The sequence below is a fragment of the Semicossyphus pulcher genome, unplaced genomic scaffold (genome assembly GCF_022749685.1).
Source record: "Semicossyphus pulcher isolate SPU_LCO1_2020_fin unplaced genomic scaffold, fSemPul1.0.p SCAF_19, whole genome shotgun sequence".
Classification (NCBI taxonomy): Eukaryota; Metazoa; Chordata; class Actinopteri; order Labriformes; family Labridae; genus Semicossyphus; species Semicossyphus pulcher.
The window spans coordinates 3,349,184-3,375,470 of record NW_027211692.1 but is presented as its reverse complement, the minus strand read 5'-3'; the positions used below and the strand labels follow the sequence as shown (position 1 = coordinate 3,375,470).

The following is a 26,287-nucleotide window of genomic DNA, read 5'->3' as shown; positions in this document are numbered from 1 at the left end:
CCCAAAAAGAAAGCTGCCCCTGCAGAGAATCTAAGCAACAAAATACTGACATGCATTGAAACATATTAAATCCTACAATGTGAATAAAATATGGCGATGTAAATGAATATAGAGCTTCTGGTGTCTTTGACCAATCACATTGCAATTTTCCCCACCTGAGTCGAGTCTCATTTTGAAGTGTTAGACGCACATTAATCAGACCTTTCGGCTTTTCCTGATGACTACTTTCACCTCACGGAGTTTTTCTTTAAAGAGGGGGCATTAGGCTGTTTCACAATTTAAGACTTATACTGTATATATAATGTAACAATGTTGGATGTCCAGACTAAACGTGGGTGTTTAAGTTTCAAATCTGCAGGTCAAAGTATGTTGGAGTAATCCCCAGCTCAGTCTGCAGGCTGCTGTGAACGCCAGGTTTCTCACAGTTTGTTCTACACACTGCACTTTGTGACGTCACAAAGTGCTTCGGAGAGCTGGCCAATCAGAAGAAAGTGGGCTTTTAGGGGCGGGGTTTCTTAAAGGGACAGAGCTGACTGATTTGTTTCAGGCAGAGTGGTTATGAGGGCTGCATCACTATGTGCCCACTGATACAGCTAAAGAACAAAAGTGCAGGATACGACCGACAGAATCATGAGTGGATGGGAATCATTGACTTTGAGGCAGAAGGCATATCATCATCATCATGGGGTGCTTTCCTTTGTACAATGAAAAGTACTGAAAATTAAATAGTTTTGGTCGCTAAACTAAAAACTCCATACCTCTGGTAAACACACACGTCACTGTACACATGCACGCACACACACACTGACCTTATCAGCAGCCAGGATCTTGAAGGAGGCGATGACCTGGTCCGCGGTGTCCGTGTCGGTCGTTTCCCTGGACATGAAGTCAATGAAGGCCTGGAAGGTGACGGCGCCGCTGCCGTTGGGATCCACTATGCCCATGATGCGAGCAAACTCAGTGTCGCCCTGGAAACAAGAGGCGCCACAGGTTAACCCGGGAGAGAGAGCACCTTGTGCTCACACACACTGACGCAGACAGAACGTGACATACAGTACAACAAGTGTGTAAAACATCGGGACCACCCTGAGATAGACGAGCCGGAGAGCAGAGGTTAAAGTTGTTACGGCGGTCTGAATGTTTTACATTTTTGGCACATGCAGTTACAAACACAACATGATCACTAGTGACTGAGGGCACAAAGGACAAACAAAACGTACAGCTAGGATGGCTCTGACATTTTCCTTCAGTCATCAACGAGGGAAAAGTGCAGAAAGGAGCGACACAGACGCGAGAAGATAGAGACAAGCAGCGAGAGGAACAGTTACAGATAGAGAGCAGGGCGTCTGCAGGGGTCAAGTTAGATTCAGGACATCGTTCTTACTAACACCAAAATATACCTGAAACTAAAACAAACCGTTTATATATCTGAAGATGATTTAAAAAGAAACAGGACTGGGCATTGTTAGTTTTCTTTTAAAACCTGAGCCAATATTCAGCTTTGGTTCAAACTAAATCAGAAGACAAATGGGTCATGAATTGGTTCATTTCTCACTGGTGTCCAAACTCTGCCTCGTCCCAATCGTTTAAGGCTTTAAATGTGACAAATTGAATTGAATCAGTTTGTTCTTGGACCTGCAGACACCCTGCGAAAGCTTCATGCCAGCAGCAGTACCAGGCTGAGTCCCGTCGAAATGAGTAGAGCCCGGAAATCATCTGAGACCATCTGTCCTGATCGCTTCTGTGGACCGCCACAGCACAGCAAGGAGGAGGGGGGGAGGAGATAAAGATACAGCAGATACAAGTAGCAGAGATGAAGAGGAGGAGTGATAAGATGGAAGGATAGAGATGAAAAAGAAACAAAGAGAGGGAGTGAAAGAGCAGAAATACAGATATAAAAATGATGGAGAGAGGGAGGTGAAGAAAGATAAAAAAGCACAGTTAACAGCGAAAGTCTCAGAGCAAAGTAACCCTGACAGACAGACGAGGAGCTGAGAGCGAGCCACGACGAGCTGAAGCAGCACAAAGCAACAGAGACCCCTGGTGGACAAACAGGGACGCAACATCTCTCTGGCCTTCATGCTGATGGACTGAAACCTGCCGGACCCGAACGGAGCTCACCGAGAGCCTCAGAGCAGGAGAGCGGACTGACCACGGACCATCGTTTACAATTATTGCCTTCAGTGTTTCCGTTTGTAATTCAGTCATCTTTATAATCTTTCTGTGGGTCCTTGATTTGAATTGATTGATGTGAATTGATTTAACAGAAAAATAACCTTCACTTCTTCTATAACATTGCAAACGTTCAGTGAGTGACTGAACGTGCCTGTCAGAGATCGTCGCTCTGCTCTCCCGCTCTGAGGCCTGATGAACTCCACCTTTCCCTCCGTCCTGTCCTGGAGCTCGTACCTGCTTGTCGTTCTCCACATCGTATCCCAGACTGATCAAACAGGCTTTGAACTCCTCGGCCATCAGGGCCCCGCTGTGGTCCTGAGATCGGCCAAACACCCAATAACAGAGCGCCACGTCATGAGGATGAACCAATCGCATACAGGGATGGTGGTGGAGGGTGACCATGCGATCCACAGCATGCAGGGAGGAGATGGACATGGAGGATGGAGGGACAGATAGACAGACAGACAGACAGACAGACATGGATGTTTAGACAAATGTCAACACACATAAGTCAACAGGCGGCCATGATGGACCCATGAACCCCACACATTGAAAACATGTGTCACTATTTCATCACCTGCACGTGTCTGTGTGGGACAACACATCTCATGTTATTTGTGAAAACAAGGATTACTTAAATAATATTATTATTAAATAATAGTAAATAAAAAAATGTATGTAAATGTTAAAATCAACAACAAACAAGTCACCTCAAATAGTATTGTGCTAGTGATAACGTTAGCAGGAACACAAGTAAGGTTAGCCAGCTAGCTGTAACTCAGCTCTGCATGAATGTGGGGTTAGCTAAGTGAAACAGATTGATCCCCCCATCGATCGATTGCCCGGAGTTTTTAACCCCAACGTCGTTCACATTCTGTTAGCCAGAACAGTTTAACTAGGTGAAACTTTTTGTGCTTTGTTTGTTAGCTCTGATGTGCGAGCTGAAGAGACGCAGGTTGTATTATAACAGAACACCTATCGTGTTGTTTTCCCAGCAGACACACTGATGTGATGAAGGACTTTGAGTGAGCACACACACAGCAGGATGGAGAGTGACCACAGAGACCACAGTGAGGAGTCCTGAGAGTTTATGAACCTCCCTGTCAGACAGCATGAATCAGTGACTGACACACACACACACAGTGGTGTGAGGTGGTGAATGATGGTGATGTCCGTCTCATCCTTTTGAGGTTCAACAAACTATGAATCATCAGTTTGACAACAACACAACACACAAGAGTTCGGTGACATATTGTGCTTTTTACACCCGATGAAGCAGCAGCTCTGTGGACAGTGTCAGCCTGAACTACAAATAGCATTTTCTGACTGCCATTAACAAAACAAAATACATATTTCTGTCAGAGTCTGCATAACCAGAGGATAAACAATAACAATAAACAACAACAAAATTTAAGTATTTATCATCTTATATTAACTGTTTTTCTTGACCCGTGACGACGCCCACATGGGTTCCTGTGTTTCTCTTTCCTTACAGCTAAAATAAAATCCAGTTATCAGTCAGGTCTGCACACGCATCTACCCTCTCCTCAGGTAACTCCTACACACACACACACAACATCTTCTCCAGTGTGTGTTCCCACCATGTGCTCACCAGTGTTAAACATCAGGATGAATACTCACACGTTTGGCTCCTCTCTCACCCCCATGTAACGTCTAAACATTCATTCAGTCATGTTAAACATTCATATAGTTTCTTGGAGTCATGTGAGGATTTAGCTGTTCCTATATAAAAACTTTGATTTGATGGATTTGACTAAATTTACAGTAATACGTGCAACTTTAACCCTGTAATAAAAGTGTAATAAATGAGCCCAGAGCTTGACCCCTGACCTTGTCGAAGTGGTTGAAGGAGGCGCGGTACTCATAGAGCTGCTCCTGGCTGATGCCCTTGGCGTCGCGCGTCAGGATCTGGTTCTCCACCTCGTTGATGGTTCTGGCGATGGTGGTCAGCAGCTGCTCCCAACCCACACGGAGGTGCTGCAGGGAGGGAGGGGGAGAAGGAGGACATGAAGGGAGGGGGCAAGAGAGAAAACAAGTTACACAGTGTCCTCCAAAGATTTAAGACAAACAACAGAGTCTTACAACAATAACTTCCATGTGGAAGCTGACAGAACACTCTTTGTGCTGTTAAAAAAACGTATGTAGATGTTAGTCCCTGACTTGTTTTTAATTGCTATCTTCTGTCCAACATGAAGTCCCCTCAAACCGAAAACAATCTTTACTGGACGAGCAGGGGGCATTTAGAAAAACACAAACTGCTTTTAGTGAGTTTTTTTGGCACAAAAACACTTTAAGAGTAAGACTCTGTTTGTGTGTGTGTGTGTGTGTGTGTGTGTGTGTGTGTGTGTGTGTGTGTGTGCGCATGTGTGTCTGGTGTTACCTCCATTGTGTAGGAGGTGTACTGGTTGTCGAAGATGAGGGCCTCCTGGATGAGCTGGTGGTATCCCTCCAGCGTGTTGATCTCGGGCATGTAGGACATGATGGTCTCCTGGTACTCCTTCAGGTTGGTCAGCTGATCCTCCAGAGTGCCGTTCATTTCAATAGATATCCTGCCGATTTCCTGCCAACACAAACACGCTGTTTACCATCCTGTTAATCCCACAAACACACAGTTTAGAGGAGACCCAATCCAGAAACGAGTGATCATGAATAAACAAGAAATATGAAAATCAGAAAACCTCACAAATACGTTCACCTATCTGGAAACTGAATCACACTTGTGTTCTTCAAAGTCTTTGCTCTATGAGCTCACTGGTTTACAATGTTGGCCTGAAACTGTGACAAACTCCACACAGCTGTGCAGAGATGAACCGCTCCGACACAATGGCCAGTCTGACTGCATGCATTAATTCATTACCTCCATCTTGGCCTGGATGTAGGCGCCGACCGTGTTGGCCTGAGTGGCGAACTTGGCTCTCAGGGTGTCGTTGTTGTTCTGCTTGTTGAGCTCCTCCTGCAGAGCGTTGTCACGCTGCGGCACCATGCCCATCGCCTGCACACGCAAACACACACATGAAGAGATTACAAAACACTCACAACTGTGGAGAACAGAAAGCACCTGTAGCTGCAGAGCCGCACCTTCACACATAAAGCACCAGCTGCAGAGAGACTTTAAATCAAACAGCCTCCAACGATCATGAAAAACTTCTCAGATTCACCGACTCACTGCAGTTATTTATGGAAATTTCAATCGATTACCACTAATATGTTTACATCGTATATAGTATTGGACAAGGGGTCCAAAATACAATAAGGGGTAAAAAGGGATCAAGTGCTTGCTGCTATTATCGGTGCACTGCTCTGGATTTATTGAAGTGAAAGTGAATCCCCAGAAAACTAACATCAACAGCAATTCAACAATAGTCAGAGTGATTTCTTTCCAGATGAACCTCTTGAACAAAAGATCCGGATCTAAGTAACAAACTAAAGAAAGTAAAAAGCCAGAATAACAAGAAACTAAAACCCTCCCTTCCCGTTATCTGACAGCACAGGCTGCAGCGTACCTTTTCCCATTTGTTGTCGATGCTCTCGGGTGTGATGGTGGTGTAGGGGTTTGCTCCGCTCAGCTTGATGCCGTTGCTCTGGGCGATCTTCTGCACCTCGGACTGGATGGCCTGGATGGCCTCACGCTCCTTGTTGGCCTCTGCCAGGGTGGACTTGAACTGCTCGTGGGCTGTGATCAGACCCTGAGGGAGGACATAAACACTGGTTTTATAGTAACTATTAAAAAGGAGTTTATACCTGTTTGGACTCCTTGTTAGGAAACATTCACTTGCTTAAAAAGAATTCCCTGTTTTCTTCACATTTCCTCCTTAAACTGATTCTATGCAGTACTAGCTTTCTGGTTACCTGGATCTCCTCGATGTTGTGGACGATAAACATGTCCTGCAGATCCTCCATCGCTCCCTCCATCCAGTTGTTGAAGGGAGCTGCTCTCTTGGCGTACTCCAGGTAAAGCTCATCTATCGACTCCAGCTGCTTCTCTGTCCTCTGTTGGCAGGAAACACACACAAATTAATAAATGACGGGCATTTTAAATGTGGATTGATGCATTTAATCTTTATATTTAATGGATTTAAAAATGTTTGAACCAAAGATGCATGGGTGAGCGCTATGTTACAAGAGCTGTACGGGTTTGCAAAGTAGCATCAGAGAGAAACCTGCCACCTTGTTTTCAACATGATTATATCCATGAGAAACACATCAGTTTCCTGTGATCGTGCTAAAGTCACAAAGGCAGGATGTAGAGTCGTACCTCCAGTGACTCCTTGCGGCTCAGGGTGAGGGATCCCAGGACGTCCCACTGATCACAGATCTTCTGACAGCGAGCGTTCACGCTGGCAGAGTCGTAATAGTCCAGCTCGCTGCAAGATAACAGAAACCATCAGACACTCTTACACAGATAAATAATACATAAATAAAAGTTCTTCTTTTGTTCTGAAGCTTTGTGCTTTACTTGAGTTCCTGTGCGATGGCGGCGATCTGCTCCACTCTGTCCTGATGAGCAGCCAGGTCGCTCTCAAAGGCCTCGTGTTTTCGTAGCAGCGCCTTCACTTCCGACAGGGTGGAGGTCTCGTAGTCTTTCTGGGTCAACATGGCCTCCTTACCTGCAAACACACAATTAGTTCATTAACCTAACCTTTCACCCGATGTAACCTCACAGGTAACATTTCGACCGGACTGTTGAATAAAGATCAAAGCCTTTTTCTGTCTTTCTGTTTTAGATTTATTAACTTTACTTTGACAAAAAGAGCAGTGAGATGATAAAATGTTTAAAAACGATACTTTATCTTAAAACTGAAGCATTTTTCTTCAGCCAAAAAGAGGATCTAACTCCAGAACACAGAGGTGAATCAAACCAGTCCAGTCATCCAGTGTGTATATGTGTGTGTTTGTGCGCGCGTGTGTGTGTGGTGTGTGTGTGTGTGTGTGTGTGTGTGTGTGTGTGTGTGTGTGTGTGTGTGTGTGATAAAATGTTATGACAAACCGTCGGTCCAGGATTCGTGGATGGCAGCCTTCTGGTGGAATTTCTCGGCCAAGTGCTCGAGTCTCTCCAGACGTCTGATCTCGCTGAGGATCCACTCCTCGTAGCCTTTCTCCGCTCCCTCCAGAGTGTGCCACGCTCCGTTTATATCCTGACAGACAAACAGCAGGGATTAATGACATGAATCCTTCACTGCAGGGGACAGCAGGGCTCCTGTTTCTTTGCCCGTTCGGATCATTTATAATATGAATGAAATTCTATTCATCTTTTGTGCTGATCCACAAAATGTTTTCAATCTATGAGAGAAAAAGTTTTGAATTCGAGGAAACTTTGAGGTTTAAAATGTACACGTCTACAGATTTTGACTCACATGTAAAGACTTTATTTATTTATTTATTTATTTATATATAAATGATGTGCGCACACTTACAGACACCATGCGTCCCTCTGACGGCATGAAGGCAGGTCTGTTGCTGAGTCTCAGTTTAGTCTGCAGAGTGTTGAAGCTGATCTCCAGCTGACATTTCTCCTGGACCTGAAGACAGGAAGTGAAGACGGCTCCGTGTTAGTGAACAGGTTCAGCAGAGCAAAGAAAAGAAAACTTTTCCCATATTATTTTCCCTGCATATATGTGGGAGCAGAAAGCAGACAGTTATTCTGAACCTTGGGTGGTTTGTGGACGCAGCGGTAGTCTCTGAAGTCCTCCTGTTTGGCCTGCATGTCGTTCACGGTCTTCTCTTGGGTTCGGTTCTCCAGCCAGGGGATGGTGCGACGGATCCACTCCAGCAGCTGCAGGCAGAGAGGAAGACGAGTCAGTAAACACACTCACTTTCTCAGTTAAAGTCCTCAGTAAACAAGGTGAACAAAGTCAGACGAATATGTAACACAGAGGATCTAAGGTAAAGAGGTGTAAACATGTGGAAAGGATCTTCCTGTGTGCACTCACCTCGCTGGCCAGCTTCTCGTAGTCCTCCATCATCTGCTCGTTCTCCTGGTTGACAGCCAGCACTTTGCAGATACGATTTGCGGCTGTCTCAGCCTATCAGGACACAGGGTGATGAGTGACGCTCACACTGATTGGATAAAACGCTCACTGTGGCCAAAGCTTAGTGACAACATTCGCTGTAGCTGCATTTTTAAAGAGGATGCGTTTTAAAGTCACTAAAAAACATAAAATAAGTGTGTGTTGCTCTCATTAGTACCCCGACCTGAGCTTTATCTCCACTGTTATGACTAAAGGGTATTTTCTCTCTACAAATCTGTGCGATCACACTCCACACACAGGCAGTGAACAGGACTATGATAAACAACCTCAGGCAAAAAGACAAAAACTCTGTTCAATATGAGTCAAACATTATTTGTATCTGACCAATACAAACATGCTGCAGCTGTTGGTGGTTAGTTCAATGTGTCACAATCACTCTGTGTGTGTTTTTTAAGCTTCATGCGTCTCCGTCACAACTCAGGAGTCAGTCCATACGTCTAGTTACAGTTTCATGAAGCGCTGAAGTCCCCGTCAGTAGGTCTGCTTAGGACATGACACTACTGTACCACTGGAACAACAAACACAGCACACACACGCTACGATTTATTCTGTGAAACAAACTTTGTATTCGTTCTTAACTGGCTGAGCGGCTTCCTCTCTGTGTTTAATATTTACTTTTAAGCATAAACTAATACAAGAGTATTTATAAAAACAGATCACATCATAAAAACAAACATTTAGAGCTGAAAAGTGTTAATAGCAGAAAAGAAACTGAATTTACATCAACCTTTGTTCCCCAGAGTAATAAACCCAAACAGGTCTGTTTTCCCAAATCCACATCAGTCCAGCAATCCAACGAGATCACAGCACTGACGTGAGTTTGGGAATTTAAGTCCAGACCAGGAAGTACATCACTTTAAGGAAACAGTCAACGCGCTAAAGCCCCGAAAAGGAAGCATCAGAAAGTGTTTGAGTTCCCATCATCATCCTAACCTGTTAATATATCCTGAGTTTCCTGAGTTTCCTACTGTGACCATAAAACCGTAACTGTTCCTGGATTATAAACATCTGATTTCCCTACAGTTGCATCCATACAGCAGCTCAAACACTGCAGTTTGTTCCTGTGATCTGAAATATTCTCTGATACGAGCTCCGTGTCAGTTATAACCCTCTGACTGATGGAAAGTGATGGAAACCCCGGCACGTTTTGTTCATTGCAGCAGTGGAGTGTTAGTGTGAGTTTGAGCGTGAGGAGCTCACCTTCTGAGCGCCAGAGAAGGCGTGATAGAAGCAGGACACATAGGTCATTATGGCCTTCTCATCCGGCCTCAGCGTACCCACGATGTCTACGCATCACCCAGCACCCAGCAGCACAGAGAGAGGTTCACAGAGGAAAGGAAAACACAGAGAGAGAGAGGCAGTGTGAAGCCAGAGCGACCCAAAGCTACATGGTCCTCGCTCGGGACGTGAGAGCGAGAGGAGGTGGAGGCTCCTTCTGCAGGTCCACAGCTTCAAGTTCCTGACGCCATGTCAGGGTGGGCGAGGAGAGAATGAGGAGGACAGGTGTCTTTGGACGAGAGTTGAGGGACACTGGAGCCACAAGGTCAAGGTCGGGACACAAACACACACATGAAGTGCTTAACGAAGCCTGACTGTGTGTGTGTCGAGGTGAAATCACTCAAAGTAGTGTATTCAAAGTCTGAGGCAGGTTGTTCACTGAGCAGGTGAGAATGATGCAACTACAAACCAGACGGCACAGATTAACTGTACGAAGGGTTCGAACTACAAGTGTGCATTTTGTTAGGACAGAGGACATGAAACACTTGGAGGAAGAGTCTCCAAAATAAAAGCTTGACTTAAAACGACTTATTTATTTAATTCACAAAAACATCCACTGATTGATCAGAGACAAAACTCATTTTGTTAAATACATTTGGGCTCTATGAACTTTGACTTCATGCTGACATTTAGAGAGCTGACGAATTATTGAAACCAAAAAACTAAACAAAATTGTCTCATCGGGATTTTCAACAGTTTCAGCATCTTTTAGGGTTTGTGCTAATCCTCATTCTCACTCAACCAAGAGAACAACATGAAAACATCAGATGATGAATAAACTCTCTAAGTAAAGTGTGATTTGTGTGATTTGGGTAAATAAAGTGTAATGCTGGTGAAAGCAGTAAGTCTGGAGGTCTAAGAGTTCGTTTGTAACAGTTTAAAGTTTGCTACTAACAACAACACTTCTCTGCAGTAAATAATTTAAGTAGCAGAAGAAGAACGAGCTGCACATGGAACAAGTTTACACACACACCACTGCACTGGAAGAGATCCGCCGGAGCGTCTCCTGAGACTGCAGACGCTCACAAACAAGTTCTGAACGGGCCAGAAAATTAATTAGAGGAAGAGGAGCAAAACAAGAGACGCGTCAACTGGCTTCCTGTCAGAGGCCTACAGGGAGAGGAGAGGGGAGGAGGAGGAGGAGGAGGAGGAGGAGGAGGAGGAGGAGGAGGAGGAGGAGGAGGAGGAGGAGGAGGAGGAGAAAATTCACAGACTCAGAGCCTCAAAGCTGAATTCTATTAACAGCAAAAATCTTTACTATAGACTTTATTTGACTTTTTGTCGGGCTCAATATAATCAGGACCATCAGGAAGTCTTTACTGCTTTCACCAACTACCACACTACTTGTGTCTGCGTGTGTTACTGTGTGTGTGTTTGTGTCCCCGTAAATCCAATGTCCTTGTCGAGGGCTGAGCAGCGCTGTCGAGAGAGTGAGGCCATGCTGGACAGGAAGCAGCACCTTGTTAGTAACAGGGGTTAGAGGTCGTGGTTGGGGGAGGGGGGGTTAGAGGGGTACCTTCTGTGCTCCAGAGAAGGCATGGTAGAAACTGGAAACATAGGTCATAATGGCTTTCTCATCTGGACGAGCAGTGTTCACAATGTCTACAAGGGGGAGACGGTGGTTATGAACACACATACACACACATACACACACACACACACATATACAGGCAGGACATGAGAGTGTACACAACAGGACACACAGGTAGGGATGCATACACTGATATTAAACAGGCGTACACACATTAAACAAGCTGCTGGTGTCATGAACAGCCAGACAGGACGATCTAAACTACACACACAGGCAAACAGAACAAACACAAGACACACACAACAAACTGAACAAGGACCAATACATCAGTGTACTAAAAGCTTCCTCTCTAATCAAACACACATAACAAGCCTCCAGAACAGCTGCACAAGGAAATTAAATATGCAATTAAAATTGGATATTACAATGCAGAAATTAAAACATTAGAGGAGACAAGGGAGGAGGAACGATGAAGGGAGGGAGGGAGGGAGGGAGGGAGGGAGGCTCCTGTGATCCTGAAGACGACTCGTCTGCTGTAACAGCTCATAGAACAACAACAGGTACAACAGCGTGGCCACGTTTACATGCACATCAACTCTGTGACTGTTCTTATTGTCTTCAGTTAGCATGAGCACTACTGAGTATAACTGATGCTACAGGACAGAATACACATCTCCATCTTTGCTGATTGATTGTTATTTTGCTCATCTCAGTCATCACCTTTAGAGTCAAGTGGAGTTTCATTTATTGGTGCTACAAGATTTTATTGACTTAAATCACACTGAATGAGATTTTCAGGAGACGTTCATGAAGACGTGTTTGTCCGAACATCCGTGTTCCAGCTCGTTTACATTAGAAAACACTGGAAACTGCAAATAATAATCTAAGAGGCAATGCACTGCCTTGTGTCCACTAATAAGCAACAGTTACAGTGTTTTGTGCATGTAAACACAGCATTCACTGAAAGCAGTCTGCACACAAGATAACACATTACAGCACATAATTATATTAGCAATGATCTCATTCACACACGCAGCTGTTTCAGGCGTACCTTCAGCGTCCAACATCTTGGGGATGTCCAGGTGCTTCTCAGCCACCTCGAAGGCGTTGTTCAGATTGGTCACAGGGTCGTCCTAAACAACCAATCACAACGGCAGAGGAGAACAAACTGATTAGGATTAGATTTTAAACTGGTCATTTTAAATTTAGCAGCTAATTTGACTCTATAACATGTGGATGTGGTCTGGGTGTGTAACAGTGAAGCCTGGTAAGTGTGTGTGTGTGTGTGTGTGTGTGTGTGTGTGAGTGTGTGAACCTTTCTGAGGCTGTCGTAATCGATGAGATCGGGTCTGTGTCTGTGGATCAGAGCGTTGAAGGCGAGGCCGTCCTTCCAGCTGCGAGACAGAACGGATGAGTTAAGTGTAAGACATGACATCATACAGTTTGGCTGTGATTTGTAGGTTTGTCTGCATGACGCTAAAACACCGACAGCTACTGTGCAGACACGTCTGCAGCGAGGGCAGCCGGACGCCCATGAATCATCTCTTCACCGAGACTAAATGCATGAACTGTGACTGAATATAAATGTACACTGTAACTTTCGGATAAGTGAAAGTTGAGGCTAAATATAGACCTGCCTCTATTTCTATTTTCCTTCCTTTTCCCTTCTTTCTTTTCTAAATCTTTTAACACTCCTGGGACAGGTGCTGTATATTAGTATACATCTACAAACACTGAAAACATTTGGTTTGTGTACATAATGTTTGTTACAGTTTAAATGCCATTGCTGAATCCATTCAAAGCAAAATAAACTTAACGCAAGGATCAACTTCTAGACCGGAGTTTGCTCAGTCATGAAGACATTTTCGGGTCTTGAGAAAAAAGCTTCAATAAAAAGGTTTAGCATGTTACTTAAACTGTGTGAGTGCTGTGTAGTACATTCAACATGCAGTGAACACTTCCAAGTTTGTCCAGCAGGGGGCGATCTTTGTACACAGTTACATCAGGTTACATCAGGAGCATTTGATATTCCTGGACAGCATCAAGCCTTCATTTAGCAATTTATCTGTGTGACCTTATGGTGACACATTTACATATTCAGTCATTGAGCACTGAGTGTGATCATGCTGCTCCATGACAACCGACAGCGCCTGTGTGTGTGTGTGTGTGTGTGTGTGTGTGTGTGTGCTCCATAAACCAGAATATCAGTAGGTTTTAAATAGAAGCCTGTTGTGTGTTCCAGCTCTGACTCAATATTACAAATTAAAATGATTACTCTATAAATGTTAAGGATAAATACAGAACATGTCCATGTTTGTCTGATAATGTGCTGAAATCTGTTACAAAATATTGACTGTCAGAAGCTTCTTCCAAGAATAACAATAATAACCCCCAAATAACTGAAATCAGTCCAACCTAAAGCGTGCATACTTTTGTGTGTGTGTGTGTGTGTGGTTTGTGTGTCTGTGCGTATGTGTGTGTTACCTAATGTGGAAGTTCTGCACATTGACATTCTTGTAGGGAGCGGTCTTCCTCTGGCACCACAAGAGAAGACCCTCCTTCGCAGAAGTCTCTGCAGTGAGGAAAGACAGACGAGGAAGGAGAGGAGAGGAGGAGGAGAGGAGAGAAGGAGAACATCTTTACATTAAATCAAACACTTTAAGTATTCTGATAGAGCACTAACAGAGAGAGCTGCAGACTGCGGGGCCTAAATATAAGCAGCTTCAGAGCTCTGACAGTAAGAGGATGTTTTTGTTTACTGTGTGAGCCTGAACAAACATCAGATACGTATCAGTCACTAATATAGAGAATCAAACTGTGACTCAATGTTTCTTAAAGAGGCCCACACCCACCAGCGTTAACTCAAAACACACTCTTTTAATTAGCAGCAGAGTCATCACAGCTCTGACTCTGAGGCTCTGCACAGCTCTGAATTAGGAGTTGCATAATTCTACAGTTTCAGAGGACAATAAACAGAAATACCAAAACATGCAGGAGAGCAGAGATTGATGGTTAACGAGTGTTTGCTGCCGTTATTTGGATTCTGTAGTTTTGCTCAGTAAAAACAAAGAAGCTCAAGTCTTCAGCTTGGATTCTTGTTATTACTACAACTACTACGACTTCTCTTTGTCTTTGCACTGCTACTACTACTCTGCTTTTAAATACTCCTCCTCCTCTTTGTACAAGTACTCTTTGACCACTGCTACTCCTGCTCCTTTTCTTTGCACCATGACGACTTCTCTTTACCTCTCTGTACTTCTCCTCCTCCTCCTGCTGCTGCTGTTACTCCACTCCTACTCCTACATCATGATCAGTCTTAGTAAGCTCTCATGTAGGACAGACCTGTTTAATCTGGGCTGTATCCCATCACTACTCACCCCCTCTGTGTTTGTGTATGTGTGTCATCAGGCGTGATACTTCCACTCTAGTTCCCGCAATGCTTCATTCCCAACCTGCACGTCTGCATGTGTGTGCTCCTGCTGTTAATGAATCTGGGACTACGACTCTGCAGCCATGCTCGTCTGCTGCTGACGATTTTGGAAGTGTTTACCAGATAATACGAGTCATAACAAGCCGTACCTTCTACAGAGATGTCCTGGATGGCGAAGCGGAGGATGATGGTCCAGATCATTCCCAGCGTCATCTTCGCGTTTCCATCCACGATTTCTGCACACACACAAAGACACAACAATTAGTCTTCTATTCTCTTGTCGCATCCAGATCCACTCTGGGCCGTAAATCTTGTTTACGACTTCTGTTTTTACAACCTTACATCTGTTCTTTCTTCTAATAGTGCCAACACACCCACATACAACTGCACTTAATGTGCCACAGCTGCCAAATCTCCTGTTTTTCCTGGAAGTGCAACAGTTACACACTGATTTCTTTCATTACATAAAATCAATCTTGAAGCAGCAGATAATAAATCTAATCCTTCTAATTTACACATGACTGTATTTCATAGACTGTCTTTGAGCCATGCAAAGGTGTGTGCAGCTAAACAGTAGTTAGTTATTTAGTTAAAAGGTATTAGTATTTATTCTTCCTCCAATGACACTAACAAATGTGTTGAGTACAGTGAAAATAACCTGAGACCTTTCAAATATCCTTACGTCATGTTTCCCACCACAATCCACAGATATTTCTCAGGTTAATGAACAAACATGAACACATCGACAGGACAGTCAGGCATGTGCTCTGATACAGTATGTCAGTGAGGAGGTATGCTGCGGTGTGGCTCAGATTCCTCTCATAGCTCAAACATACTTTCTCCTGCTCCGTCTTCCAGTTGATCAATCACTCGCTCAGTGTCAGCTGTGAGTCTGCACCAACATCGCTTTCATTCTTCATGTTCCATCTGACATTCATCTAACTTGTGTTAGTTTGATCGAACGGAGGCCTGAGAGCCAGAATGTGTCAGTGAAACAAGAAGGGGAAGGGTAGTTAACGCCCTCCTCTCTCCACTAATAAACACCTTCGATGGACAAGGTAGGATTTTATCTGGATGTGTTTTAGAAAGACTAAAGTTAAAGACTAAAGTTGACTGAGGTGATTATTGGGAATTGAGATGTTGTGAATTTCCTCGCACGATTGACTTAGAAAAGCTGAATAGCTCACATGCTAACGTACAGTTAGCATGTTATTACTTTTCATATTTTTCACCACAAGAGTTTGGTTGTAGTTAGACTTTAAGAATTTGAAGTATATTTTTATTTTTATCAGGATAATTTGTGAACTGCAAACATTCAGGCTCGGAAAAATTGTGACATGAATTTTTCACATCACCACATGCCGACTGCAATCCCTCAGATTTTTCCTCTTCCATCATCATGTCGGTATTTTTCTCTCTGCCCGTTTCCAGTGGATGACCTTCAGTGGGCAGGTTTTATACAAGGCCAGAAACAAAGTGTGTGTGTGTGCATGTGTGTGTGTGTGTGTGCGTGTGCGTGTGTTTTCACAGTGTGCAGGATTGCAGTATTGTTGCTGATTTTGTGTTTGATTGTCTTCAGTGTGAGCGGTGTTATTTTGCAGGAATGTCACGTTTGTCCTGATACAGTAGGAGAGAGGTCACTCTGCTCCGGCTGACCCTGAGACACACACACACACACACACACACACACACACACGCACACACACACACACACGCACACGCGCTCACGCACGCACACACACGCACACACACGCACGCACAAGGCCGTTCCTCAGTGTGATATAGTTTCGCAGCCCTGGACTTCAGTCCTCGATCAGCATGATGGAAGAGGAGCAGAGAGGGAGGCGTCTTAACGCTGAGTGCTGTTAGTTTGAATGATAATAACTACACCTCATTAGGAAAGAGCCGCTTCAGCTGGTTATGAAAACAAGTTAATAAAGATCCAAACTTTTAATGTCCATTAATTAAATCCACAAAATAGTCCTCTCACGTCGTGTCAATTTCAAAATGTCCTGTAAAGTTTTCAATCTCAACACTTCAGGTTCCTCTGTGTTCCAATAACAAGACTTTTGTGACAATAAGACATTCGACCTTGAGCAAAGACATTAAAAAGGACCTGACCCCCACACAGGAGCAGGACGCCCGCCTGAGAGAGATTACAGACAATCCTGCAGTCCTGTTATTTTGTGTCTCTTTCAGTGTCATGTGCGGTGTTGCAGCTGCTGATTAGGGATGCACAGATAGCACTTTTTTCAGACTAAGCACAAGTACTTACATTTGGGTACTTGCTGATACCGAGTACCGATATGAGTACTTAATAATAGCATTACAGTTCTCATAATGACTTTAAAAGCATGTTTCATTTTCATCAGATGATCAACATCAGACTGGTGCTTTGGTACTTTGTTTTACTTAAACAAACGTGGCACTGCCGTACATTTTACAACACACTTCAGTATAACACAACATATATACTAACCATATGTTCGTGTGCTGTCTGTGAGGACTAAGCCTTCTTCTGAACAGTGACATTTCTCCTTCTCCGCCTGCAGGAGGCTGAGATTATATTGTTGATCTTTCTGATAGTTTTGTTTGAATGTTTGAACATTAGGAGTTAACTGATAATAACTAATCAGTATGTTTTTATTATACTTTACATTAAGTTTAGTATTTCATGTTTAGGTGAAGAGTAGCCTATTTCAGTCATTTTTGATAAATACGTACTGTCACTTTAAGAGAGCGCACTCTGGCGCATGTCCTTCTGTGAAGCTGTTGAACGGTGGCATCGTGTGGAGGCTAGACTAGCTGTGGAGTCACACGGTTTTTATACTGTGTCCTGTCCTGTTAAGTTTTAAGTTATCCAGCAAAGAAAATTCTGTGGATGAACAGACTCATGACACCTGTGGAATAAAGTTGTTTGTGTTTTCTCTACAACGGATGTCGAGTGGATTTGTAAAACTACAGTGATTGGACACGTGTTTTCAGCGGTCACACCGCCTACCTGCTTCACTAACGGGAAGCTAATGTCAAGCCGTCCGATACTGGTATTGGTATCGGTGCATCCATACTGCTGATTCAAATGTGCAACTGAACACCAGTATTTATTTGCTGGATATGAAGAGAGGCTGTGCCCATCCTGCCTCAGCAGATCCATACTGACACCTCGGCACATAAACTACTGAACAGTAGAACAGGGAACTACTAGGGAAAGATGCAAGTTAGATTTTCTTTAAGCAGAGCTATTCTTCTATTTTGATTGCTTTGCTAGTTTTACTGTATTTAGATGAAGTCTGACTGCAGTGTCAGTATATAGATGCTCCATATAAATTAGCTCTCGACTGTGACCTTCCTACAAAAAGATAAGAGGCTCTGACCGGGGGGGCAAAAGCCCGACGCAGTAACCATTCATGTTCAAAGGTCATTTCCTGCTGTTGTGGATTCTAACCTGCCACCGATGAGTTCCCTCTCTGTCCTGAGATCACAGGTTCAGATGGATTATTTATGAATGACATGCAGTTTCCAAAGTGAGCTCTGAGGACTTCAGTGGTGTTTCAGGGTGTTTCAATACGTCTGCACTTCGTCATTAAATGTAAACACATCAGGCAGATGAGGAAATATTTAGTGGTGCTCGTTATCAGTCAGCTTCTTACCCTCTGCTCCGATAGAGACCAGTTTGACTCCCTTGCTGGCGATGAAGTCCAGAGCTTTATTAACATTGTTGATCTTGTGGACCCTCATCTTGCCTCGCTCAGGCTTGGGTAACCGTTCTCCTGCAGACACACACAGACACACACAGGGGAACAAACACAAAGTGAGTGCGTTAGCTCCTGCAGCGTTTCCACCGGCTCAGCAGAATGACATTCCGTCAGGACGGTTAACGTTACAGCCGGGACGTTCGTGTCGCTCGCAGCAGAAAAAGCTGACGTGAAAACGCACAAGAAGCCGCATGAAGTCAAAAGTTCATTACGGGGTGACAGAAGTTCTAATGATTATCTGCTTTGCCAATAGGATCAGTTTTCCGTTGAGACCTGCAATTAAACAGAAAAACCTCGAGGAGCGATCCGTCACACGCAGCAGCAGCAGCGCGACAGCAGGGTGTTCCTGATGTTTTAATAAAAGCTTCAGATCCGACTGAGGTTGGAAACTGAGCGACCACGCCCTGCAGGGGACAGAGATGTTCTGCATCTTTAACATCTGAAAACATTTTTCACTCTGATCGGCAGCTCAGAGACGGCTTTGAAAGTCAGGCCGCTGCTCAGAGACACATGAGTGTGTGTGCGTGTGTGTGTTGGACGGCTTCATGCGGCTTCTGTGTGAAACACTGCAGAACATTAATCAGATTCATTACAGCCACTTTCATTTAATTAAAAACATTTGTACTGAGGACGAGTTTTCCTCTGAGCTTTAAGCTCGCACAGATGATGACAATGATGATGATGATGATTACCTGAGATGACCTCCAGCAGCAGCATGAGTTTGAGTCCATCTCTGAAGTCCTCCTCAATGTTTTCGATCTGCGTGCCAGCTTTCCTCAGGTGGGAGTTACACCACGCCGTGAACGTCTGCACGAGAGCACACAAACAGGAGGCAACGGTGAATATACAGTGTTTTTACAGCTCTCAACGACAACAAACCGCTTTGAATTGAGAATAAAACACAAAAAACTGAATTGAATGGGCAGGAAGGGAGGTCAGAGAGCTGCTTTGATAAGACAGGAAGTAGCAGGAGAAAAAGGGAGGAGACAGATGTTATAACACAATCAAAAACAAGAACTTTAAGTCATCTCAAAGAACCTTTTACACAATAAGTCCAACACATGAAAATGTGCTGCTGACAGTTAAATGATGAATAAATCAACGCTCACTTTGGCTAACAGACAACACCCACATTTTACTACAGCAGATCTTTGTTCTACTTTTCATCCCAACGACTCGCAAGACAAACAATCTCTTCGGGTTCGTTTCTGCGTATTTTACTATCATTTAGCTTTCGTCACATTGTGGCGACACATGAAATCGTTTAACTGGGAACAGAAACTGTAAATAAATCCTCCTCTTCTTTGGCTCAGGCCCACTTTAAAAGATAAAACTAAATCATGTCTGTCTGAAGCCTCCAGAGTCACATAAGAAGCACAGCCATTGATCCTGTGGAGTTCAAACATCTGTGATGATTGTGATTTGGTTTGCCATCAGGATATTTTATTACACACACACACACACACACACACACACACACACACACACACACACCAGCACGAATCACACACATCTATAGCTGCCTGGAGTCTGTGTTTTTGTGCTTCTGGTTAGCCAGCATTCTTCACAAATGTGTTTCCAATCATTTTATTGTGAAGCAGCTCGTGGCACTGAGGTAGGCACGGGACTGTGGAGAAGCTTTGTCACGCCACTGTGCAAAAATCTCAGCTATGGCACATCATCAATCAACGTGTCAAAACACTTCAATGCTTTTTTCTGGCTTGTTACATAATTTAGGGGAAGAGCGTAAAAATGCCAGGCGACCAAAAATACACGTTCAGAGTCTGCCTGCCTGCCTGGTGCTCGGGCTCCGACTCTGAGAAGTGGCATCTTTTAAATGTCACGGTGTCCATCAGAAGAATCACTCCTGAAAGCTTCCTCTTCTTAAAGCTCTCGTGATGATTTACACCAATGAGGGATCTCTGAGAGGGTTTCAACCAACATAACTGCACATAGCTTAAGAGGGAGTGTTCACTATGAGAAGGCAGGAGGAGAAACATTTCCTGATTCCCTCAGTTGTACGTTTTTGCACATTAAACATGTTTGACTGGATCAAAATGTGCAGAGTACAACGGTCGACTTTGTGGGCGTGTTCCCAGAAGTCTGTGTGTGCCGAGGGCCGTCAAACCCACAATTCATTCATGTCTCAAGAGGCTTTAATCTGACTTCCTGCAGCCTCCCCCTTTAGGTGCAAACATCGCCTGATTTTGACTGTTTAATCACCCAAAATTCCTTGCAGCTTGGACATGATGTTCTAGTGTTTCTAGGTGCTGACTAAAAATCTAAAATAACTTTGATTAAAACATTGTTTCATTTGGCATCAGATACAGGATTCAATCATCTTCACACACATTGTGTAGAAGCAGCAGCTTTAGAATTAAACATGCATCATGTTTTCAGGCCCGTCCATCGGCTGCTCGTCGTCATGCAGTGTCTTACTCTGCAGACTTTAACGTCAAAGATCATGAGCCTAAAGTGTGCGAGTCCAGAGGGCACACATTCAGACTCAGCTTTTGACTTTTGGATGGAAAATAGAGATTTTCTGGCCTTTCACAGACTGAACATTTTATCAAAGGTAATCAAGCATTTATTTTATGTGCTGGGGATTCAGGACACGTTCATCAAATCCAACATGAACTGAGACTCAAAGGAAAATGTCACTGTTGACGCTGAATGATCATCCATCCATCACACCTCCTCTTTGTCTCGTTCCTCCTGCTCTGTGTTGAACAACATTATGACAGGGTGCTGCTCGCTGCCCTGCCCCTCTCCCCACCGGCCCACTGTGGCCACCGGCACAAAGCGCCCATTGAGCCTGCTGGATAATAGCACCCTTCAGCCCCCTGTACTCTCCCCTCAGCCCACTCTCGCTCTGTGACCCTCCCCCAGACCGCCCCATACCAGCCCCCAGCTCCCCCAACACACACATACACACAATGATACATATATATAGAGAGAGGGTCCCTCTCTGAGACCGGACCAGGACCCACACTGAGCGGACAGAGAGGTGGGAGGAGGGGGAGGAGAGGGAGGAGGGGGAGATACATTTCACATAAACAAACAGACAAAGTTAGGGGGGCAGGAGGGGGAGAGTGGAGAGATAATGTCCCCTCTACCACACACACACACACACACACACACACACACACACACACACACACACACACACACACACACACACACACACACACACACACACACACACACACACACACACACACACACACACACACACACACACACACACACACACACACACACAGGGTTGACAACAATGCAGCAGGAAGTGGCACGGCAATGACAGGAAGTTCCAGCTCAGTTTAGCACAGAGAGGACAATCAGGGTGAAGCTGCTCCATCACTGATTCAAACTGCAACTCAGTCAAACATCAGCACATATTAAATAAACAATGTGATGTTTGTGAACAACAAACAACCTATCAATAATCGTCTTTCAGCTTTCTCTGATTCAAACAAAGTCCTAAAAGTTTCACGTCATTACTCCAAAACAAGAAGGTGCAAAGGCTTTCAACAGATTATTTCTCCCGATATGACGGCCCTTTGACTTCAAAACGGTCATCTCAGTCAGTGCAGCAAAGTGAGGCACAACAAGGTTCATATGTAAAGAGGAATGTGCATCAGAGAGCAGCTCTAAGCAGGACGGCTGCTGCTGGGAGTGGTGCCGAGCAGAGCAGCGTCAAACACAAACAGCTACAGGCTGAGACCTGCAGAGAGCCCGGGGACGTTACGATCTGTTCCACACAACACGCTACAGATCACAAAGCTGACACCCTTTCATCCCCTCACTGTGGGGTCAGAGGTCAGACCCTCACACTGTTAGCCTCTCTGTGTCTTGATCACTTCAGCCGGCCTTCATCGTCTGAGGCGGATGGAGCACCGTGAGCAGCAGAGAGAGGAGCGTCACGCAGAGGAGCGTCACGCAGAGGAGCGTCACGCAGAGGAGCGTCACGCAGAGGAGCGACACGCAGAGGAGCGACACGCAGAGGAGCGACACGCAGAGGAGCGTCCATCAGGTCGTTTTGAAATCTGTGACATCAAGGAAGTAAAAGAAACTTCTGCTCTGATGTGACCTGTTCAGTTATCTTCTTGTGTGGGGGAAACTTAGCATGCCTCTGACTGCCTTCTGTCATTCAAGGCCAACAAGGTGTGGTGCTGCTGACTGGCACAGACACGCACACACACATAATAAAGCCGAGACAGAGACGGAAACACGCTGACTGGACACTGAACAAAGACAGCCTGGGAAACTATTCTACTTCAACATTTTCTCTCACACTTCCTCATCGGGCTGCATTTCATCTCGTCCCTCACATCAGCTCACAAATATGTGACACTGATTTACCTTTGACTGGACATCACGTGATCTCAGGCACGTTAGGTCACATTTTCCACTAAAGTTGGAATTAAAGTTTCTTCCACTTGATATCTTGAGTTTTGTTCTGGTGTTTTGAACATGGCCTTTGACATGTTTCCTGGTCATAATGACAAATATGTAGAAAAAAGTTTGATGATTGCTTCAGTTTATCGTTTCATCCAGCAGCAGAGAAACAGGCTGTAAGGGATGCTACATGATCGTTTGGGGCAAATACATCAGATCAAACTTCGTCCAGTTACACTGGACTGTTCCAAGTGTCTGACAACATTATGAGACTCTGTTACAGAGAAAAACTTTTATTGTTAAGGTAAGATATATTTTTTAAACCAGGAAAGAGAATCTAAAGCCCTCTTTCCAGGGGTCAGAAAACCCGCTAACACCTGGCTTTGTTGCTTAGTGGGAAAGGCTACAATCAGCACTCAGACCGGGTCAAATGACTCTGCAGTAGACCCGGGTAATTAACGTCTCGGCTCCGATCAGCATTGATGGGAACACTTAACCTATGTCGACCCGCTAATCTCCGCCCCCTTTCCGCCCGTCTCCGTCCTAGCAGCGCTCGAACATCGTTCCAAATTTACACCTTCATCTTCACTGTTTACTAACCCTGTCTCCGCCGCGTTTGTGACATCAGACAGTGACGCAGCAGAAAAGAGACCGAAAGGAGGATACTTCACTGGCAATGGGAAAAGAGACAATCTGCTTCTATAAACGGGTCTGAAAAACCCACGTCAGGCGGGAAAGAGGTGTAAGAGTCGCTCTTTCAAAGCCACCAGACTCATTGACAAAAACAGTCAATTTATTGTACAGAACAACCAAGTTGCTGGTCTATAGAGAGTCTTGGTCTGTGTCATTGAGTGTTACACAATGTAACAATATAAAAAACTAGCTAACACAAACAAACTAACTATTCAAGGCAGCATCTCCTGCGTTCTTCAAGATAAATGCCTGTTTTTGTCAATGGAGTCTGGTAGCTTGACTGCTGTAGTTTAAAATACAAGTTGCAGTACAGCAAGTCTGTATTGTAATATCCTTTAGTTTAAGCACCCTGTATGTCACAAAGTCCCAGTCTTAATGGTCTGAAGGTAATCTACTTTGTGGATTGACCAAATTAAAAGTGAACTGACCCTAATTCGTGCAGCGAGTAAATGGACCAGACAGGATGAGTGCCAGTGAAGCCTGTTAAAGCTGCCGCTCAGTGTTGGCTCCACACATCAGATCAGATGGTTCAGCCTGCAGGATTTCTGACCTGAGCCGAGGACACAGATAACAAGCTGAAGGCTGTGTGGGACGCAGGAGAGCAAAGCTGGATGTGAGTGTTAAGAAGGTTTACGTTTTAGGCATGGAGCTCTTATCCTCTGCTATCTATTACACAACTGTAGCTACAGTGCAGAACATCCTCCTGTTATCATCACTGCTCGGATCCCTCTGTTTAAGGTCACTGCTTAACCTTCAAATATGATCATGTTGGTGTGTTTACAGCTGCTTTTGGCATTTACACACATCCAGACTGCAGACGGTTCATTCTGCAGGTTAGTTAACATAAGCCAGTTATTTGTGATATGAATGCCTCATCGTGTAGGGACATATTTCTCAGATGCAGTGCAGCCAGTTTGTGTTGCAGGATGAGAGGAAGAGGCGTGTTTTTACATGCAAGTCTTCACATGCCAACTGTTGCTTTGATAACCTGGGTCAAAGGGCGACGCAAACTCTGCTGAGCTCATCCCCCGAATAAAAACGTACAGAAACTGTGTAGAAAAATGATGCTGCAGAGGGAACAAACAGGAAGTGTTTATCGATTCCTACCGTTTCTCACATCGATCATCATCAAAGTCTTCGCTTCATGATGCTAATGTGTTTTTCCGATTGGGGGAACACGGCGTGTGTGACGAGGGTTCAGGTCCTCGGGGTGCAGGAACCTTTGTTGTCCTGCAGAACGTGTGAGCGTGTCTGGAAGTGGTTACGCTCGGTGGCAGATATACAACTGTCTGCTTTACTGCTGCACGTGTGAGGAAGAGAGGCGCCTAATGGGGTCTGATGGGGTCAGCTGTTTGATCTCTCTTTAAAACACACATATAGTCTACATACATGAGCAGGAGTCATCAGAGTGACCTCAACAGTCTTTCAACTCTCATCTCTAACTGAGTCTACGGGGTCAGAGGTCAAGGTTCAGACAGTTATCATATGTTTGAAAGAGACAAACTCAGCAGCAGTTTAAAACTCTCACATGCAAACATGCGAGCAACAACACACACACAAATACACACATGAACACGATTATTAAACACTACAGACGGGTCGAAACAGGAAAAGGTGATTCATTACAGAGTGAGTGAAAGTGAGCGAGTTGGCTCTTAGCCACGTCATCACTGAGAATATTGTGAATCACAATTTTTTCCTGCCAGGACAATCATGACATCACATGTTCCCCCGGCCCTCTGACACCACACCACACGATAAATATAACCGTGAACACACAGAGCGAAAAACATCAAGTTGTATCGACTTATTCTGTCTGTCTTTACACCTTTTTCTTCCTCTAACACACACGCGCACGCACACACACACACACACACACCACTCCTTGCACAGGAATGTGCTCAAGGGACACAAATGTCATCTTACCACCTACACACACACACACACACACACACACACACACCTATCATATCGCTGTATAGCTCTCTGGTAATACACTTACAGTTTACATACACACCAATTACCCTCACACCCAGTTCATCAATGTATGTGCAATTTTCTGCCTTAATTGTACGTAAGAGTCCACACACACACACACACACACACACACACACACACGGGTGTGTCCTCTACACCTGGGAACAATGATTCAGGTTGAACACAATGTTATTGCTCAACTGCCGAACATTTCTCTGCATCACGTCAGCGGTGTGTGTGCGTGTGTGTGCATGCGTTTTCCGCGCCACACACACCCTTTTTCTGGCTGACACTGATGAGCTCATCCTCAAAGCTACTGTGCACTCTGACAGGCTGTTGTTTGTGTGGCAGCTCGTCTCTGTGCACATCAACACTCGCTCTTTCACTGACACACACAGATTTCAAACACACGCCTTCCCACTTCTACATTTTGTACAATAATTTGAAAATATGCCGGAGAAATGTTGAAATATAATATGTGACAGTCAGACAAACAGTCACACATCTTATCTAATTCAGGCCTCTTTCACTGTGATTCATGTTTTTAATCTCAGCACTTCTCACGCTGTCACAGGTCCACCCACACAAACACACAAACCTACAGAAAAGCTGCAGAACGCGCTCTTCACACCGTCCAGATTTGCAGTTCATCCAGATGTAATTAACTGTTCCGTATCTCAGCGCTGCACCGAGATGCTACAATGTGATGAAGCTGCTGAAGCAACATCTTCTCATCTCATCTGCTTTTTGTGAAAACTCTGCAGAGCGATAATCTGCACCTTCGGAGACTGTGGTTTGAATGAATCAGGCGGCCGTGTTGTTCCTCCACATCGTGCTTCTGCTGCAGATCTAATCTTTGAACTAGGCATCAATAACCCTGCAAATCTGATTGGAGTGGAAAATGTGAACATATTGTGAAGAGGAAAAGCTACATAAGAGAATTATAGAACAAGAACTTGTCATTTTGCTGCCCTACTTGCAGATCAGACAATCCAACAAT

The 26,287-nt window shown here is 44.5% G+C and overlaps 1 protein-coding gene across 2 annotated transcripts in view; it reads right to left on the bottom strand.

The window, feature by feature from the left end:
* Positions 1-26,287, bottom strand: part of actn4 (actinin, alpha 4) — a 56,807-nt gene that overhangs the window by 2,186 nt on the left and 28,334 nt on the right. The window contains exons 2-21 of one of the 2 annotated variants that reach the window (XM_069668673.1): positions 18,912-19,026; positions 18,115-18,234; positions 14,614-14,700; positions 13,519-13,606; positions 12,350-12,428; positions 12,086-12,167; positions 11,020-11,105; positions 8,127-8,219; positions 7,844-7,969; positions 7,611-7,715; positions 7,184-7,331; positions 6,653-6,803; positions 6,452-6,560; positions 6,046-6,186; positions 5,700-5,882; positions 5,054-5,188; positions 4,577-4,756; positions 4,027-4,173; positions 2,410-2,490; positions 810-968 (exon numbers count right to left, since the gene is read on the bottom strand). In XM_069668673.1, coding sequence (XP_069524774.1) covers positions 810-968; positions 2,410-2,490; positions 4,027-4,173; positions 4,577-4,756; positions 5,054-5,188; positions 5,700-5,882; positions 6,046-6,186; positions 6,452-6,560; positions 6,653-6,803; positions 7,184-7,331; positions 7,611-7,715; positions 7,844-7,969; positions 8,127-8,219; positions 11,020-11,105; positions 12,086-12,167; positions 12,350-12,428; positions 13,519-13,606; positions 14,614-14,700; positions 18,115-18,234; positions 18,912-19,026 — 2,415 coding nt within the window. Of the gene's footprint in view, positions 1-809; positions 969-2,409; positions 2,491-4,026; positions 4,174-4,576; positions 4,757-5,053; positions 5,189-5,699; positions 5,883-6,045; positions 6,187-6,451; positions 6,561-6,652; positions 6,804-7,183; positions 7,332-7,610; positions 7,716-7,843; positions 7,970-8,126; positions 8,220-9,425; positions 9,512-11,019; positions 11,106-12,085; positions 12,168-12,349; positions 12,429-13,518; positions 13,607-14,613; positions 14,701-18,114; positions 18,235-18,911; positions 19,027-26,287 lie in introns of both variants that reach the window. The other variant, XM_069668674.1, reaches the window with a different exon arrangement.